The 20,181-nt window shown below is 46.6% G+C and overlaps 2 protein-coding genes across 6 annotated transcripts in view; one reads left to right on the forward strand and one right to left on the reverse strand.

Annotated features, from left to right (window-relative positions):
- ANGPTL2 (angiopoietin like 2) overlaps positions 1-9,963 on the forward strand; it is a 34,961-nt gene extending 24,998 nt beyond the window's left edge. The window contains exons 3-5 of the mRNA XM_083158615.1: positions 6,120-6,313; positions 7,132-7,402; positions 8,619-9,963. Coding sequence (XP_083014741.1) covers positions 6,120-6,313; positions 7,132-7,402; positions 8,619-8,818 — 665 coding nt within the window. The 3' untranslated portion in view covers positions 8,819-9,963. The remainder of the gene's footprint in view (positions 1-6,119; positions 6,314-7,131; positions 7,403-8,618) is intronic.
- Positions 1-20,181, reverse strand: part of RALGPS1 (Ral GEF with PH domain and SH3 binding motif 1) — a 293,688-nt gene that overhangs the window by 174,940 nt on the left and 98,567 nt on the right. The window lies entirely within an intron of this gene.

The following is a 20,181-nucleotide window of genomic DNA, read 5'->3' on the forward strand; positions in this document are numbered from 1 at the left end:
TTCTGTAGCGGGGAAAAAGCAGGTTACAGAATATCACGTAATAAGCCAAGCGGCAGCTTCTGGGGCACGGAGCCAATATTGTGCTATTAATTTCATGCACAAATTAGAGAACAGATGGGGTGTCCGGTTAGGACGGGAAGAGCCAGCCAATTTTCAGGGAGGCTCTGCGCTTAAACCCACAAGAACTGGAGAGCGACCAGCAATGTCCTCGTTACATGAATCGGACTTTATGGCTAATTTGTACAGCAGACATAGGATCCTGGGAACGACATACGGGCAGGTTTAATGACTGCGGGAATAATAGTAATGGTTAAGGAAAGATGTAAAATGAAATTCCGGTGGTACGTATGGCGGTGAGGCAGAATTTCAAAGGCTCTGGGGCTGTGAATGCTAATGCGGCTTTTAGACATCTTGAATATATTACTGGGTTAAAAAAAAATGCAAACTTTAAACATCGGGAGAATAAAAGATGCATTGTGTACAATAAGCCAATACAGACAGGGGGGGAAAGGAATATATGTGTTGACAGCTGACCTTTCACCCCGGCCTGTCCTTCTCGGCGGCTGTCTGCAGAAATGCAAACAGTGCGGTGACTTCCTCCAGGGCTATTGGCGCAGCCCCGGGCATGCACGTTATTGCGTTATAAAAACTTTATACGTCAGTCACGAATTCAAACTATAAAACCTTTAAGGGCCGACACATCACTCAGCACTTTACAGAAATGCCGCATCGGTCCGAGCCCTAAGCAAAGGGGTATGGGTCAAAGGGTCAACCCAATGAAGGTCGACACTCAATAGGATGACCACTACTGGTTGACACCTTACAAAGGCCGACATGGCTTAGGTCGACACAAGCAAACGTTTGACATAGAAAAGGTCGACATGAAAAAACTTTGATACGAGTTTTAACTTTTTTTGTTGTCTATGTCGACTTACGTTGACATGGACACCATATCAGTGGATTGCTTTGATCGCCATGCTTCGGGTACGGTGCCTCGCTATGAGCGGCACGCCATTATATTCTCCCTCTATGTCCATATGGAGAGTGAACTATAGAAAAAAAACCTGTTTCGGAAAAAAACCCATGAAAAACTCATGTTGACCTTATTCACGTCAACCTTTTGCCCCTGTCAACCCAAGTAATGTCGATCTATGGTCTGTCGAACAATAGTGGCCAACCTAATTAGTGTGGACCCATTGACCACAGACCAAGTGAAGTGCTCACCCTTCACTTTGGGGGTAATTTACGAAGATGTGTATTCTACTTCACATGTGATGTTGCTATGGGAAACCAATCAGAATCTAATTGTTATTTATTTAGCACCCTCTAGAAGATAGTAGACAGGATCTGATTGGTTACCCATAGGGCGGTATTCAATGAGGCTGATTCGCCAGGTTTTTATGGCGATTTTGTGCTGTAAGGCGAATTTCTGACTAAAACGGTGAATCACCCTATTCAATGACCAGATGGCGAATACATTTCAAGGTTTTTTTCGCCATGATTCACCGAGTAGCAATCGCTATCTTTTTATGGTGAAGTGGAAGGTGAACTTTTAAAATAAAGTGTTTTGTTTTTTACAATTGGTGTCAAAAAATCTGGAATTTTATTCTGAGGAGGGGCATGCTATTTTTATTCATGAATATTCACATGAATATATATTTAATTTAAAAAAAAAATCTTTTTTTTTTTTTACACAGACCAGCCAGCAGGGGGCCAGAGCCGAGCCGCTCATTACATATTCATATATTCACTTCACCCGATCATTACATATGCATGATCGGGTGTAGTGAATATACCTGGTCCCCTGCTGGCACCCCCGGGGGGCAGCCTGTGTTGCCTGGCACCCGGGGAGCCCACCTCCCCCCCACAAACGTTCTGGGGAAGGCAGGGAGCCGCAGGAGCTCAAATTCGCCGGTCAGGGGCAGCGAGCCCCTGACTCGTTGAATACCGGAGCCGGTGAGGCTCTGGAACGCAGCGAGCAGTGGCGAATGTGCAGCGAATCCTAAACAGGATTCGCTGCACGTCACCAGTATTCACATTAAATACTGCCCATAGTAACATCACATGTGAAGTTGAATAAACGTCTTTGTAAATTTCCTCCTTTGTGTCAGTCACTGTGGGAGGAAACTCCCATGGACATGAGTGGAAACGTACAAACTCTCTACAGACTGCTCTGCTCTTCATGGAACATATGGCACTGCAAGGCGGCACAGCTAGCAGTACTTGTACGGCTCCCATCGCATGCCATATGTAGTGGAATGCGATGGCATGCGATTTTTGCAGTTTTTAAGCATTTTTTAAAAATCGCATGCATTCGCATCACATGCGATCGCATGCGATTTTTAACAGAAATGCATCCAAATGCATTGAAATGAGTATCAAACATGTTCAATGGCTCCCAAATGTAATTTTTCAGGCTGTACCACCCCCACTATCAACGCGAACCCGAAGCGTGGCAAGCACAGCGAGTCCGCGAGGGGCGGCGGTACGCGTCCTATGACCTTTTCATACCCCCACTATCCACGTCGGCGTGGAGTTGAGAATAGAAAGTGTGGCGAGCGCAGCGAGCCACCAAGCCCGAAGCGTGGCGAGCGCAGCAAGCCCCGTGAGGGGACGCGGACACCTGTGAAGCCTGCGAGGGGACGCGTATACCTGTGAAGGTATCCGTGTCCCCTCGCCACACTTCGGGCTCGGTGGCTCGCCACACTTTCTATTCTCAACTCTACGCCGCCGTGGATAGTGGGGGTATGAAAAGGTCGTAGGACGCGTACCGCCGTCGCTCGCCACGCTTCGGGTTCGCGTTGATAGTGGGGGTGGTACAGCCTGAAAAATTACATTTGGGGGCCATTGAACATGTTTGATACTCATTTCAATGCATTTGGATGCATTTCTGTTAAAAATCGCATGCGATGCGATTTTTTACTATGCGATGGACATCGTGGGAGCCGTGATTGTACACAAGTACCCAGCTAGCCCCTGTGCACCCATGCCAAATATCGGTCAGTGTTCAAAATAAGTAATAGAAGCAGTCAGCTTATTAGGAAAGGTATAAATGGTTTTATTATATATTAAATATTCCTTCTTATTGCTCCGTGGATGGCATGTGGGGGAGACATGGGCAGTAATTTCACATGTAGTCAAAATACCCCACGGTTCTATACAGATTACTATGGTTTCCGTACATCTGGCCTGGTTCCGCAAGACCGCCAAACCTGCAGAACCTCTGGTCAGTAAAATGAATTCTTCTCCCAACAAAAGGAACCGCCAGGAGTTTACATCTGCCACCGAAGCGTGACCGAACGGCTCTCGCCGTGTTTGTGTAAGGGATTCAGGCCGAGCTGTGTACATGAAACACCTCACTAACCGACTGGGGACAAAGTGACTTCATTTATGAAGCAGCAGACGCACAAGTTCCGCCGCCTCCGCATTTCATCCTGACGGTTTCGCTTCTCTTCTGTTCTCTGCCCCGGCCTTGTTTATCCAGAGGAAGCAGGATGTGAGAATTCCCAAATGATCCTGACCTCGTCGGATGGAATTTATAAGATGCTTTTTAATAGCACACTATCGTTTATATCCAGCATCATGAGATCCGGAGCTCCGGGATCTGTTGGTCTGTATAGGGTGAGGCGCGATTGGCGGTTTGTCATTTGCAGCTCGATTACACTTTAGTACATGAGTACATTTGTCCAGAAGAGCTTACAATCTAAGAGCACATGATGAAGTCCAGGAACGCAGCCTTGTACATTAGATCCCCATAACGCTGCGGCTGTAATGACCGAGGGCGCGGGGATAGAACGTTCGCAGATGGAATCGGTTGCACGTTCTATAATGGGAGCACCGAAGCCTCATTCCCTTGTCTCAGAAGGGACAATTAGGTCGACAGTCAAAAGGTCGACATGGGGTTTTTCACTGTTTTTTGAGCCATGTGCGGACAGGCGGTATTTCATGCCCTACCATCCACTAGGGCGTGGTGGGAGAATAAAATAGTGCCCGAGTCTGAAGCATGGTGAGTGCAGCGAGCCATGCAAGGGGACTGTGTCGACATTTGGGTAAAAAAAACAAAACAAAAAAAAAAAAAAAACAGTCATGTCAACCTTTTGACCTAACCCATGTCGACCTTGACCCATGTCGTCTGAATGATGTCGGCCTAGTTGTTGTAGACCAAATACACACCCGATTTTGTAGGCTTGTTTTGCCCGCCAGGCTCCAGACCATCCTTTACATTCTCAATCAGTTTCCATGTAGATGAAAAGATATGAAAAACTCCCCAAAATGGGAAAAAACATGAAAAACTCATGTCAACCTTATGGGTCGACCATTGTCATGTTGACCTAGACATTGTCAACCATCCAGATATCCCCGTCTAGACAGCGTTCAGGGCTCCAAGGTGACTGAATGCTGTTCTAGTATAAGGACAGCGACATTCCTGCACGAATACTGTATCCCCTCTTACGGGTTATCTGGAGTTTATCGGCTGCTTCCATCTTTCCGGCGGGTCTGGACTGAAAGCTCTCCTGTCTCGAGCGCGTTTGTTTCACTGCGTCGCCTGTGGAAAGTACATCAACCGTGGCCTGACGTGTTCTCGTGCTCCGTCCCATATCTGCAGCTCGCCTCGCTCTGTCTGGTTTCTCCTGGCAGCCGGTCCTCATTTCCACATAACTGCTTTTCCAGGTGAGAGAAAATATTCTTATTCCATGTTAGGATCCAAGTCCCGCTCAGGGACGATATTATCCCATCCGACGGATAAAGGAAGAACGTTCTGTGAGCGAGCATGGATTATTTCCCCATAAACTGGTATGGATATAGTAAACGCCCAGAGAGAACGCCAAAGCAATCCGCCTGAGGTGCGCCCTAAAATTAAGCCGTACTGAAGTCACGTACGAATGAGAGACGGATCCTTCCCTTTCCCCAGGTTCATGTGTTGCCTATTTCTTGTAATTGACTGTCTACCAGGCATGGACAAACTGTAGCCCTCCAGCTGTTGTGAAACTACACATCCCAGCATGCCATGCCATACTGTTAGCATTCCCTAATAGCAAAACTGTGGCAAGGCATGATGGGACTTGTAGTTTCACAACAGCTGGAGGGGGCATAGTTTGACCATGCACATTTGTCTGTGCAGACAGTCAATATGTCTACACTAAAAGGTCGACATGTACTGTCGACGTTGACAAAAGTTCAACAAACCCAAACTTGTCGACAGGAGGTTTTGTTTTGCAGGTTTCGGGTGTCAATGTTGACACCTCAGCACATGGACAGACAATTAGTGTAACATGTACCCTTGCATGGATCGCTTAGCGTTTCATCGTACCCGACCGGAGTCCTCCTGAGTATTTACGGTGGGTGGAGAGTAATGATGTCATGACTGCGTTGCATCCACAAGGCAAAGCCTCAGGGGGGTTGCTAGACTCTCCAGGGAGATCACTGACATTTCAGGGGTTCTCCCTTATGTAGGTCTGTATTAACCTGTAGACGGTGCCTTCATTTTAGAACGATCACAATATACATGGATCGTACTCTTACAGGATTACACTTCTTCTTCATTCATAAAACCGTTTATTATATTGTGTACTTCTGCAATTGTACTCTCACTTTGAGCTGTGACTGTTTTTACTTCCACTTTGAGCTGTGACAGTTTTGCGCCCACAAACTCTCCACCCCACCCCCTACCTACTCCTGCCTCCAATCTCAGTCTTCACAGCTCCTTCTCTCCATATCCAGCAAGCTTGAAACAGATCAGTGTCCCTGCAAAATTTGCTTTCACTTTCGTTTAGGTCAACTTTTAGCACACAAAATGAGTGGTTTGGTCGGTCCAGTGGCCTCTTGGTCATTGGTGGTACTTCACCTCATAGAGGTGAGGAGTAGGCTTTGGTACATAGATAAAGACAGTGACATATCAGTTTATTATGTGTCTAGGGTTCGTTTTCAAACCACACTCTAAAATATAAAATCAGGAAAAAGAAGTAACTGAGATGACAGTGACAGCTAAGCACAGATCAAATAATGGGACTTGGGCCTTGCTATGGGGCACCAGTGCCGCCCATTGGTTTGCGCACAATAACTGGCATGCGGTACGGTGGTCTTGGCATGTTTTTCATGGTAACCTCTCTTCCTGTTAGGTCCCTGGAGAGACTGCCTCCAGGCGATGGAGGATGGGCATGACACAAGCGGCATATACCTGGTGAAGCCTGATAACACCAACAGACTGATGCAGGTGTGGTGTGATCAAAGGCAGGACCCCGGCGGATGGACAGTTGTCCAGAGGAGACTCGATGGCTCTGTTAACTTCTTCAGAAACTGGGAAACATACAAAGTGAGTACAGACGGGACACTTACTGCGAGTGGAGATTAGGAGAACCTACAGTACATTTTTGACACTAGCTTGAAGGGTATTTACATACATGAGAAGAGGCACCTTCACTCCCCCCCTACCCCACACTCAGGTATCTAGTATTTGCCCAGTACAATAGGGAAGCAGGACTGTGACTGAGAACCAGTTGTGTGAGATCAGCTGGTTGGTGGAATCCGATGCAGGCACCAAAATGACAGGAGACTCCTAATCGGACAAGACGTGCTAGGCCATCCAATCAAGGGGAACTCTGCTACAATATGGAACCAGTGGTCACTCGTAGGTCCATGATGAGCACCAGCCAATGTACTAGCGTTGGATAACAGGGTTTATTTATACTCCTTCCAGACCTAAATCAAAGGGCCAATCAGCAGCTTTAAACGTAACCAGGTCAAATAACCCGGGTCGCACCTTTCAAACTGCAGCTTATCCAGGCCAGTCCTGGGAATAACGCTGAGATCGACCAGGGTAAAATTCCTGGGTCACCAAAGCCAGACTGACCCCGTCACACAATATTCTGAGTCTCTGGTGACTGCTAGACCCTTACAGGTGGCACGGGTACAAATGGATAACAGGGTAGGTAAGTGTATGTGCCCCTGTACTAAACTTAGCCATCCATGCCCACCATAAAGTACAGCTACTGAAGAGAATGAGAGAAGTCTCTACTTAGTCTGGGTGATAATTTCAGCATCTGCTGAAGAGAAAGATTACGCCAGCGCCTAGTACTGGGGAGGGATTATAGGATCAGTTCCTTACTTCTTGCTCTCCCTTTCCCTATACAGCAAGGTTTTGGGAACATCGATGGCGAGTACTGGCTGGGCCTTGAGAACATCTACTGGCTGACCAACCAAGGCAACTACAAGCTACTAGTCACCATGGAGGACTGGCAAGGGCGCAAGGTCTTTGCGGAGTACGCCAGCTTCCGTCTGGAACCAGAAAGCGAATTCTACAAGCTGAGACTTGGACGCTATAACGGAAACGCCGGGGACTCGTTCACCTGGCATAACGGAAAGCAGTTCACCACCTTGGACAGAGACCACGATGTGTACACAGGTAAACATGCGCCACTACGGTATTTATTACTTATACCTTATGCCCAACGTATACCGGTCTTACTGAAGTGACCCTATCACCCTCCAATGTGACAGTTTGTAATGACTACACCTGTGCACCAAGCTAGGTGGTCTGAGTAATGTGACAGTAATGACTGCACCTGTGCACCAAGCTAGGTGGTCTGAGTAATGTGACAATTAGTAATGACTGCTTCTGTGCACCAGCTAGTGGGTCTGGGAAATGTGACGGTTAGTAATGACTGCACATGTGCACCAGCTAGGGGGTCTGAGTAATGTGACAGTTAGTAATGACTGCTCCTGTGCACCAGCTAGGGGGTCTGGGAAATGTGACAGTTAGTAATGACTGCACCTGTGCACCAGCTAGGGGGTCTGGGAAATGTGACAGTAATGACTGCACCTGTGCATCAGCTAGGGGGTCTGGGGAAATGTGACAGTTAGTAATGACTGCACCTGTGCACCAGCTAGGTGGTCTGAGTAATGTGACCGTTAGTAATGACTGCACATGTGCACCAGCTAGGGGGTCTGAGTAATGTGACAGTTAGTAATGACTGCACCTGTGCACCAGCTAGGGGGTCTGGGAAATGTGACAGTTAGTAATGACTGCACCTGTGCACCAGCTAGGGGGTCTGAGTAATGTGACAGTAATGACTGCACCTGTGCATCAGCTAGGGGGTCTGGGAAATGTGACAGTTAGTAATGACTGCACCTGTGCACCAGCTAGGTGGTCTGAGTAATGTGACCGTTAGTAATGACTGCACATGTGCACCAGCTAGGGGGTCTGAGTAATGTGACAGTTAGTAATGACTGCACCTGTGCACCAGCTAGGGGGTCTGGGAAATGTGACAGTTAGTAATGACTGCACCTGTGCACCAGCTAGGGGGTCTGGGAAATGTGACAGTAATGACTGCACCTGTGCACCAGCTAGGGGGTCTGGGAAATGTGACAGTTAGTAATGACTGCATATGTGCACCAGCTAGGTGGTCTGGGAAACAAAGAATTTGCGACTGAACCCTAAAAAAGGACACACAGAAATGAACCACAATCTAAAACAGAAGGAATAAAGGATGAGACTAGTCACAAAAAGAGAGGGGGGGGGGGGGGGGGGGGGCAGTACTGGGCAGCTTTGCTACATATTTGTCAGTGCTCACTACTTTGTTCACTTAGAACAGGGTATAATCTGTAATGTTCTCTTCTAGGTAACTGTGCCCATTACCAAAAGGGAGGATGGTGGTATAACGCATGTGCCCACTCCAATCTCAATGGCGTCTGGTATAGGGGTGGACATTACCGCAGCCGCTATCAAGATGGAGTCTACTGGGCGGAGTTCCGAGGGGGATCATACTCCTTAAAGAAGGTCATTATGATGATCAGACCAAACCCCAACACTTTCCATTGAAAACAGAACCTATAACCAGGAGACTCCTTCTGAGGTTGGCGGTATGGCACAGAGGCCATATCTGCGTGGAAAGCTATGCCGAAATCAGGGCCCGTCACATAAGACTGACCTGTCCACCTGTACTGTAAGAGGCTGTACAGCCATGTTTTCGAGGGTCGCGTCTATTCTCACCAACAAACCATTGCCGCAACAGGTGCATCCATAATGCGCATCTAAAGCATTCGGAATACCAAACCCCAAAACGCGTCACCCTCAGACTGCCAATATCGCGATCTCCCTCTGTAAGCCAAAACCAGCCTGTGAGAGACACAAGTAACATACTGGCTACATATGAAACACGTGGGCCCTAGTTTAGGATATTTAAAGTACTATGTACTGATGTTAACCTTTTATTATACTTTTGGGTTTTAATCGACACAGGAAACGGCATCCAATGAAATTACGTAGCAAGGAAAGTAGAACGCTGGTCTAACAATGTTTTTTTTTTGTTTTGTTTTTTTAACGTTGCATTATTTTACTGGCCCTGGGATAACGTTGCATTATTTTACTGGCCCTGGGATAAAGGACACAATGTCATTAACGAGACAAACCAACGGTGGCTATCCGCCATATCTGCACTCGTCACAATGTACTGTATCTGTAATCTGGAACACAATCAGCTGATCAGGGAACTACGCGTTTTGCTATAACCAAACAACCTACCTGTAAAGTATTTAGAGAAACATGTAAATATATATTTTTGCAAGCAATACAAACATATAACATACACTACACATATCAAAGAAATCTTAGATCGCAATCCTTCCCAGCTGTTCGTAATACGTCACTATATACATATATATATATATACACACTCACAAACACACACGACTGCCGTCGCTTTAACAAAAACGGGTGTCCAACTTTGCGGGCAAACGACGGATGCCTTAGACATGATGAAACTTGCGGTGTTTGAAGAAATGTAGATTTATATTAAAAAAAAATAATAATAGGTTTTCAAAATTTGGGTATAGAAAAAGACATTTGTCAAAGTAAATGGGAAAAAAAACCCATTGTATTTATATTAAATTGTAAGTGGCGGAGGCAAATTAATAGCACATATCTGAACACATGTAACATGTAAATAATAAACAGTTTTCAATATACTGAACCTAGTTTTCAGGTTTATTACGAATATAACACGTTAGTAAATATTTGTCTTTAGAATGTCTCATCTTGTAAGGGCGGGATTCGGGATGTTTGAAAAGAAGTGCAAATAGTTCCGTGTCGCCCATAGCAACCAGATTCTGGGTAACAAATTTCTATTGTTAATAAAAGCTAATCTCATTCATCCCCATGAACAACAGGGAACATAAGGACATGATAGAACATGGAGAGATTTGTCTGGGCAATGAGGAACCTCAGACGATGGAGGTAAAGGTAACGGTTATGAGAAATCCCCAAATATATGGAGTGACATCGGTCTGTACACAACCTGGGAGAGTCTTCCGTATATTAGTCTGACATTTTTCTGTTAAATATTAGGGATTTCCAACACTGTGATACAGAGAAGAACGCCATAGAACAGCTCCATGAGAGGCGCGCAGTGTATCTTCCAATCGTTCGCCCAGTTCGCTATATTCCGCAGCGCTTTACAGAGAATATTAGAACTTTCACATCAGTCCCTGCCCCAGAGGAGCTTATAATCTATGGGGGTGGTTCTGATTACTGCGCACTGGGGACTCCGCCCCGCCAAATAAACACCACTCCCCGCCGATTCCCCTCGGTACCATGCGAGGGGATGTATAATGAAAACACATTCCATCGCATGTCACCGCTGCAGGAGAAATCTTTTGAATGATTTCTTCTGGCTTCGCAAACACAATTCAGTCTGAACTGACTTTTATTGGCGGGTGCCTGCCCGAAGTCAGGGCGGGAGGCTGACGTCCTGTGTCGTGTGCCGGCCAACCTGGAAGGCATCGGTCCACCTGCGTAGCCATGGGAACGCCCATAAAATGCTGGCAACCCCCGTCCCTGCCACAGTCCAGCCCGATGTATGCAAATCACTTGACTACTACGCAAGTCGCTGAAGTAATTTGCAAAGGAGGCCTGCACAAGTGCATAATAGACCATGTGCCGTCCCACAAACATCGGGGCGGGGCCGAATTCACCCCGTTCTGACCAGATCAGAATAAGGGCCTATATTCTCTACCATATATACAGGCACATACACCTCATTGCGGAGCCAGATAACTTTTACAGGTATATTTTTGGAATGTGGGAGGAAACCGGAGTAACCCCCCCCCCCCCCAACAACAAAAAAAAAACAGAATGATTTTCACTAATTTTATCAAATATATTATATAATGTAATTATTATTATTAGAATGGAGTTGCCATCATTCATGTATAGAGAAGCCATAAATGAATAAGTAGGAGTACCAATGTGATTGGCATTCTCAAGTGAAACAGTGTGGCCAGCCCACCTGACTTAGCCCAGCCTTTGAAATTTACATAATGTTCATTAGAGTGGGCAGAGCTTGCTGTACAGGTGCATAATGTGTAATGCAACAACTACTTGATATTCCAGAACTAAAAAAGTGCACGCACAAAAACTCAGAAGGAACCATTAAGCAACAGAAACGCGGACTATGAGGGATTACAACCACACGTTATCCTGTGGGGTATGAGTAAAAACCGGACCAGGACAAGACCCCCGGACCGGACACCAAAATCTGCAGTCCGGAGCTTGTAGCGTCCGGTCCGGGGGGTGTCCTGTCTGGGGGGGCTGCCTGTGACACCTGTCACCAGGGAGTGGAGGAGGGGGAGAGTAAAGCCTCCCTGTATGGTCCGGGCATGTACCAAAAACCGGACGGTCCGGACCACACGGGGAGGCTGTAATCTCCCCTTCCCCATGTCCCTGATGATAGCTATCACAGGGACCCCCCGGACAAGACACCCCCCGGACCGGACACTACAAGCCCTGGACTGCAGATTTTGATGTCCGGTTCAGCGGTCCGGGGTTTAGTCCGGGTCCGGTTTTTACATAGTCCCTATCCTGTGGGCGTACTCCGTAAACCAGGTGTCCTGCAGACTGTTAAATGCATTACAGCGACTGAACGCTGGCGAATTACATTTATATATCGCGCTAAGTGGCATGAAATATGGCGTCTGGAACACATAAAGGGGGTAACGGAGGATGGAACATCTGTTAGAAAGGTTGGAGCTTTGAGGAATGACAGCTCATTAAACAAAAGCCCTTCTGTAAGGCGGATTCCGGCGCATATAACAGCATCAGAGCGATCATCAGAAATGTAGCCGATGTAATTCGCAGCCATAAAAGTGCACTATAACCACGTATTTCCCAAATACAGAATATAATGCTGCTGGTAGACTTTATCATGAAGTTCGGTTTGCAGGCTAAGCTAGACGCACGCCTATCCTTAGTCAGGACGACTTTTCCTGTCTGTGTCCCTTACTATTGGGCTTCTAGCATCTGGTAAAATCCGCCTGACAAAAGCATTTCTGGTATTTTAGTATTTTCTAGAAATTGCTCAAGAATATGCTGACAAATATTTAAAGACTCCTGAGGGGACGGAGCGTTACCGAGACGCCTAATCTGACCCTTATCAGCTACTGTGAGGCTGCCAAGTGCCGGGTCATCCAGCTCATGGACATCAGCGCCAGCAGTTACACATTACTCTTGCTGAGAACAACGGAATGAGAGTTACAGGCAGAGAATAACCGTACAGTTATCATGGTGGCAAAATTAGTGTGGACTTATTCATTACTACTAGATAATACTTTCTACTTATGCCTGTCATCACCCCAAACACCGCTGCCTGCCTGTCATCGCCCCAATTTCTATTTGCCTTTCACCACCCCAAGATCACTGCCTGCCTATCACCGCCCCAAGACCACTGCCTGCCTGTCACCGCCCAAATCTCTCCACCTGCCTGTCATTACCCCAAACCTACTGCCTGTCTGTAATCACCTGAGCCAGCTGGTTGCCGTTCGTCTGCCTGTCACCGGTCCAATCTCTCTGCCTGCCTGTCACCGCCCCCATCTCTCTGCCTGCCTGTCACCGCCCCCATCTATCCGCCTGCCTGTCACCGCCCCCATCTATCCGCCTGCCTGTCACCGCCCCCATCTATCCGCCTGCCTGTCACCGCCCCCATCTATCCGCCTGCCTGTCACCCTGAATCCTCTGCCTGTCTTTCACCGGCCAATCTCTCTGCCTGCCTGTCACTGCCCCCATCTATCCGCCTGCCTATCACCGCCCCCATCTATCCGTCTGCCTATCACCGCCCACATCTATCCGCCTGCCTGTCACCCTGAATCCTCTGCCTGTCTTTCACCGGCCAATCTCTGCCTGCCTGTCATCACCCCAAACCCACTGCCCATCTGTCATCACCTGAGCCAACTGGCTGCCTGTCATCGAGACTGCTGTTTGCCATTTCCCCAAGACCGCTGCCTCCCTATTACCCACAAAGTACCACCTGCCTGTAATCACCCACAAGCCTGGCATCACCCCAAACCCAACTCCTGCCTATCGCATCTAAATCTGCCTGTGTCACCCTAAACCTAGCGCCTGTTACTCTGATTCCTCTACCCCCCAGGCACCAGTTAACCTGCCACCCCAAAACGTCTGCCTGAGTTTCATCCCAAGCCCACGGCCTGCACTGAGGTGTTGTGTGATGTACGTAACATGCACCAACAGCACTGAGCAGAGTGTCCCCCCTGAATTGCCACGTGCCTGCTTTATCTCTCCACGTACAGCTTGGGCAGCACAATTCAGAACACGACTGCTTTCCTACTTTGTACATATTAATGTTTATTTCCTGGACATCGCAATGACAACGTTCCCCTCCGATACCTGCTAAGTAAGTCAGTGCAATCTCTGGGGACTCGTTCCTGCAGAAAAAGCTGGCGTCCGGTCTCTGTAATATTATGCGTGTGGGTTTCAGCTCCGGAGGTCAACTAGGGATAGCACGGAACGATCCAGGAATAATATTGAACTACAAGCCATCTCGTCAATCAAAACATCCAGGTCACTGTCCCTCAGGAGGTCCCCGAGACAGAAGGTAACATTGCTGAGGGTGAGCCCGTCTCAGGAGGGGTAGTAGTTGGTACCCTAGCCAAGCTCATTATTGGTGTTTGGAAGGCAGATTTAATGGCTAATATTAATTCAGTCAGGAGGAAGAAAAATCGCACAATCCTCAGCCACAAAGAATAATAAAAAAAAATGAAAAGGCATCCTCATAGGAAAGAGGCTGATTCTGTGCCCAGAGGCCTGAAATCCATTCTCGTTTAACAACTTGTATATACTAACAAAAAGATGTGTGCAGACGGGTCTGAGTCTTCGGCTGTAAAACTTTCCTCTCCACTGGCCAAAGTTAGGGATCATTTCGCCGGTAAATACATACAAAGCTGTGAAAAGTGTCCGGGCTGAATAAAGTGGTTTTCTAGCTATTGCAAGCTCGTAATAACATTTGCAAGTTGAAATGCTGATGGTATGCCAAACCCCAAATGTCTATCATCCCTGGACATCACTTGGTGAGGCGTGTAGCTAGCAGCTTACGGTAGTATTTTACGGATATTTACTCCATAATCCCTCACATTTCTGGACTTCCTGTCGGGGGATTTAGGAGGTCCGAGGGGTAAAATGTAGGTGCTTGTAGCGACCTCATTTGTGAAAAAACCTGTGTTAAAAGGCAAATTTCCAGGTGTACATGGTAGACCCGTGAATTTGCCTGCAGTGAGAATGGGATATAAATGATCTCAGTCTACTTCCTGGCCAGGCTGGAGCTGGTAGGCCGCTGCTTTCCCCCTCGGCCATCACACTGCTCCATCATATCAGTCATACTGCCCCAGCATCAGGTTTCAAGAAGCGGGGCTGGCGGACACAGGTCACATACTAAAGCACGTAGTGTGCTCAAGTATCTGTGCCTCATATCAGTCATACTGTCCCAGCATCAGGTGTAAGATGGCCAGACTGGCGGACAAATGGTCACACACTGAAGGTGCTAAATAAAGACGTAAAATCTGATTGGTTGCCATGGGCCACATCCCATTTTCAATAGAACTCCCATCTTTACCCCTGATTGTCTTCATTCTGAGCGCTAGTGAGCTCTGGTGACAACTGATGCCACTGTGTTCATGCAACCAATCAGGAGAAAACATGGCAGTACTAGTTTAGTTCTGGAGCCAGTCAGTATACAAGTAATGCGTCTGCTGTAGCTGTACTGCGCTACCATATGTGTGCCAGCTCTACAAAAAACGCTCTTTTTTCTGATGCTGTACCTAGGTGGACACAAAGCCTGGGTGTAGCATATGACGACCCAGAGCTCAGTGCCTGTAAGAACACATCTACAGCATCTTCCACACCAGTGTGGTGCTAAGAGGACTCGTCTCCCTACCTCTAGTGCTCGGTCATCGGGTCTTCCAGAAAATGGCTGCTGCCCTAAGCTGAAGTGGAGATCAAGAAACAGTCTTCCCCCTGGTAAGCCATGAGACCAATCCTAGGTCGATAGTTTCATGGGACTGCTAGTTAGAACTGTAACTAGGAAATTTGATGAAGGGATAAGATGGATAAAAACTACAATTTGCAATCAGGGAACTTTCAGCATTGCTTATGCTTGGTAAATGACTGAACTGAGATTGACCCTGGATGATTACACACCTCCCGCAGCTGGGGACCGATCCTGCTAAATACGGAAAAACTCGGGAGAGGTTTCCGGAGCGGAGGACAAGGAGACGGGAAGATGGCTATCAGCGGCGGTTCCTCACTCCCCTCCACAACCTGCCAGATGGTAAATGAGGTTTATACTTCTATATCAGATGCAGCCCATCAGCTTATAATGAGTTGGCTGTTCGTACCTGTTACCCTTCCTCCCCCCTGGGGATATCCGTTCAGCGCTATCCAGATAACAGGTCGGCAGTCAATACGTCAATCCTATACAGTCCGCATTCATTAAGTCGACAATTTTGTCAGGTGCAAACAGATAGCGTGACAATGGTCGAAGAGTTTTTGTTTTTTTTAAAAAGTAAAACTTTTTCACACTTTTACCATCCACGTGAACTATGACCTGGGAGTACAAACCTGTTCTGCACAGCTGTTGCTGATCGGGCCACCTCCAATGCGCAGTGACCATAGCGGGCTCTCGAGGCTGACCATTTCAGCTCATTTGACTTTTACAAAAAGTTGCAACATACAGAATGACGACACCTAAAAAAAAAAAAGGCCTATGTCGACCAATTCAGTGTTTAACTTTTCACAGTCGACCTTTTTAGGTGTCTACTGTGTACATGTTGACTGACTGCCCATGCCCCTGTTGACCTTGTCAATCATATCGGGTCGACCTAGTGACGGGGGGGGGCTCAGTTAAAAATGTAAATAAGGGAGCCATAAAACCTGCCATTCCAAAATTACTCACTGGCAGTTGGCGTTTCTCCCCTAGTTGAATTTTGAACTGTTCTGCATTCTCCCCCCCCCCCCCCCCCCCCCTGGAGTCGCCGCTGCAGACAACTTAGAAAAGCGTACACGTGCATTTAATGACAAACTGATTGAGGTGCGGTATCACCGGCTACAGCTATCAACGCTCTGACGAAGGTCCCCCTTTCCTCATCCCTATTATATGTGGAACAAAAAGCCCCAGGATGCGCATGAGCACTGAGGAATACCTGGCGGCAGTAAGCCGATATGGGTGTGGGCTTAGCTCACAGACAATGTACAGGTAGAAAGTCAATAAGTCGACAGAGAGGTCAACATGCACTAAGTTGAAATTGACAAAAGAACAAGACGACATGGAAAAAGTCGATACGTGAAAAGGTTGACATGAGTTTTTTGTGTCAATGTCGACTGCTGAGGACGAGAACGCACACTTAGTGTAGCTCAAAATGCCTTAGGAAAGTTAGTCCACACGGAAGGTAAATAAAGTCCCCAAAAAATCATGAAAAACAGATCAATATTTTCGCGTCTCGAGGTAGACCTACCACATGGCAACCTGAGCCATCCGGATAACCCTTGATATAATGTTAGGTTATAGCGATGCCCACCAAGCTGCTAACTATCACGTTATTAATGCAAGTGGCTCTGTAACAAACGCTCTGGCTTCCTGCAGCAGCGGCCAAACCCTGGCGGTTGGAGGTACAAAACAAAGGTGCCGATTCACCGTGAGCAGCGAATTAGGCCCTGTGTCTGTTGGTGGGGTATGGACATAGCTGCTCATGCACACGAGCACGCCCTGAGAGCAAACGCCTTCGCCAAATTTTACACTCGCCGGGTTGTTCGCAAAATGATGGACTCGCTACAACTGGAAATGTTGAGTGGGGCGTGGCCTTGACTTTTGGAGCGGGCGGATGAGGTCACATGACGTCAGCGCCCGCCCCAAATTTGTACAAGTACGGTCATCATAAAAGTCCAGGCTTACTATTATGTGTGAAAAGAGGAAAAATCATTAACCATCAAATGATTTTTACGCTGTGCGTACACTTCCGCTCGCATCATATAGCGCGGGGATACAGGAAGCGGTGAGGCGTGTATTCGGCTGGGCGGTATTTACCTGCACGCTAGGCAGCGAATATATATACGCAGCCTAGCAAGCAGGTCTGCATTATTTATTTATTTACATCTGGCACAGATACCAAGTTATAAAGCACCGGTCATTTCCAAAGCTATATACAGAAAATACTTCCAGCATTATCATCATTATTAAGTCATTATTGTGTTGGACCAGTTACCGCTTATGCAGGTTTGGAAAATATAACGCTAACTGTAAAGTCTCATTTCAAATGGCAATAAAACCGCTATTAGCATATACATTTCTGCTGCCCAAACTAAATCTTTTTTTGGGGGGGTGTTTCTTTTATTCTTATTTTTCATTATTTAGTTTTTAAGATGAAGGCCCAGAGCGGGTTTGGAGCCTGAGGTTTGGTGTAGTATTAAACACAGGCTCTGTGATCATCAGCCAATTGAAGTGGGGGTAAACCGTACGACGTTAAGGAGCAATGCAGCGACTTCGTCCAATCATTACGGCCCCTCCAGTAGAACTGCTTCCTATTGGAGGAAACATTACAGCCATGTATATGTGGCGCAGTGTTCCAGGCGCAAATGGACGCATTGTGCCGGAGGCTTCCAGAAAGTTTGATGGAAATATTAAAGACAGATGGCCGAAGTTAGAGGCACGCAAAATGCACACGCCGGGATCTGAGTAATCCTTTGTAATGCGTTTGTGGAAATAATGTGTCTACATCAGGGGAAAAAAAAGACACGAGATTCAACAAACAGAGAGCTGGGGTGAGCACAGATGTCAAATGCTGATTATTCATCCAGATTAATGGCGTCTTACATCTGACATCTCGCTCTCACAAACAAAGCTAGAGTGCCTTATACAAAGCAGAGAGAAATCAGGTCTCGTATAGAATGTGCTAGATAATGGTGAGGACACTTCTCTGTAGCAACATAAACGTAAAAAAAATAAGCAATGAGGTGTATATATAGGAAGAGGGTTAACTGTGCAGGGATTCTGTAACCAATAGCAACCAGACTCCTGGTGCAGGTGAGATAACGAATTTATAAATACAGACTGTTACTAGCAAAATGTCCCGCTTCACAATATACAGTACTATTCAATTGGGCAGAATAACTGCGACTCCTCTGAAGAAACTGCAAGGTTGCAAAGAAACGCGTCTTTTATAAGTATTAGTAGTATTATCGAATGCATTTGCAGGCATTTTATGGATATCGTCTCACGGTGGGGTGGGAGTGTCCGGGAAACTGCCAGTGAAATGGGGCCGGGGGTATGAGCCATCGAACGACCGATGGCATGTGCAATAAACAACTCATGATCTGCACCCAATCATGACAGATCATACATGAAGCATGTATGAACGGAGGATCCACCTCCCGACTCGTCAAAATTGTGCATTTATACATCATATCGCATTACATAACAAAAAAAGTATATTGTAGGTGCACTTAAAGTGTAATAATGACTCACAAAATATAGCTTTTAATCATTTTCAATAAAATTGGTGAAATATTAAAATATAGTAGATAGAAATAAAGAACAGATAATAGAAGATTTAAAACTTAAATGACCGCGGCTCCACTCTGTCCAATATGTGCAGGGATAAGTTGTCCCTGGATGCTTAAGATGTGTTGAGATAAGGCACGGAACATTGTATCACAGGGATTACTTATTGGGATACGGTCGTATTGTCGACACCACTTAGGTCGACAGTCATTGGGTCAACAGGTGGCAGGGTCGACATGGGCGAATGTCGACATGAGTTTTTTTACTGTTTTTTAAGCCGACATGTGCCGACAGGCGGTATTTAATGCCCAACCATCCACTAGGGCGTGGTGGGAGAATAAAATAGTGTGCCGAGTGCAGCGATGCACCGTGCCCGAAGCATGGCGAGGGTAGCAAGCGGTACAAGGGGTTGCGGTTGACTTCCAACTGTGTCCATATTGACTGCGTCAACATTCGGGTCAAAAAACAGTAAAAAAATCCATGTCGACCTTCCAACCTGTCGACCTAACACTGTGTTGACCTAAACCCATGTTGACCTTGTCCCATGTCGACCTAGACACCTGTCGATCCAACGGTGACAATACGATCCACACCCTTACTTATCTTGTATTATGTTTCAAGAATATACATAATAGTAGTATCTATTTGTTATGGATAACTATTAAATGAGCTGTATTGCTCTTCAATGTAATTTTCAATCCCTTAATGTCTGAGTCGGCGTCTGCGTGTCCCGGCTGGGATACGGCCCTGATTCGGCTGTTACATTTTCTTGTTATGTAATGCGTCTGTAATTAAGTAGTGGGTAGCAGCTCCGGTTTCAAAGCTTGGGATATCATCTCCCCCAAAAGAGTATACATATAAGTGGAGATAAGGGAGTCTTTTACAAAATAATACCTGTAGACTGGTGCAGGAATCATTCTTGTTTTTGTGTATACATGATATCGCTCTAGTGTATGGCCAGCTTAAGCTTTGTTTTCTGAGACCACTCCCACCATCACATTTGGGCAGCACGGACGGTGTAGTGGTTAGCATTACCGCCTCACAGCACTAAGGTCATGGGTTCGATTCCCACCATGGCTCTGTGCGGAGTTTGTATATTCTCCCCGTACTTGCGTGGGTTTCCTCCGGGTACTCCGGTTTCCTCCAACAATCCAAAAATATACTCGTAGGTTAATTGGCTCCCAACAAAATTAACCCTAGAATGTCTGTGTGCGTGTACATGTTGTAGGGAATATAGATCGTAAGCTCCACTGGGGCAGGGACTGATGTGAAATGTTCAAATATTCCCGGTAAAGCGCTGCGGAATCTGTGTGTGCTATATAAGAAACTGGTAATAAATAAATAAATA

This window comes from Crinia signifera, chromosome 9, assembly GCF_055691185.1.
Source record: "Crinia signifera chromosome 9, ASM5569118v1, whole genome shotgun sequence".
In the NCBI taxonomy this organism is placed as follows: domain Eukaryota; kingdom Metazoa; phylum Chordata; class Amphibia; order Anura; family Myobatrachidae; genus Crinia; species Crinia signifera.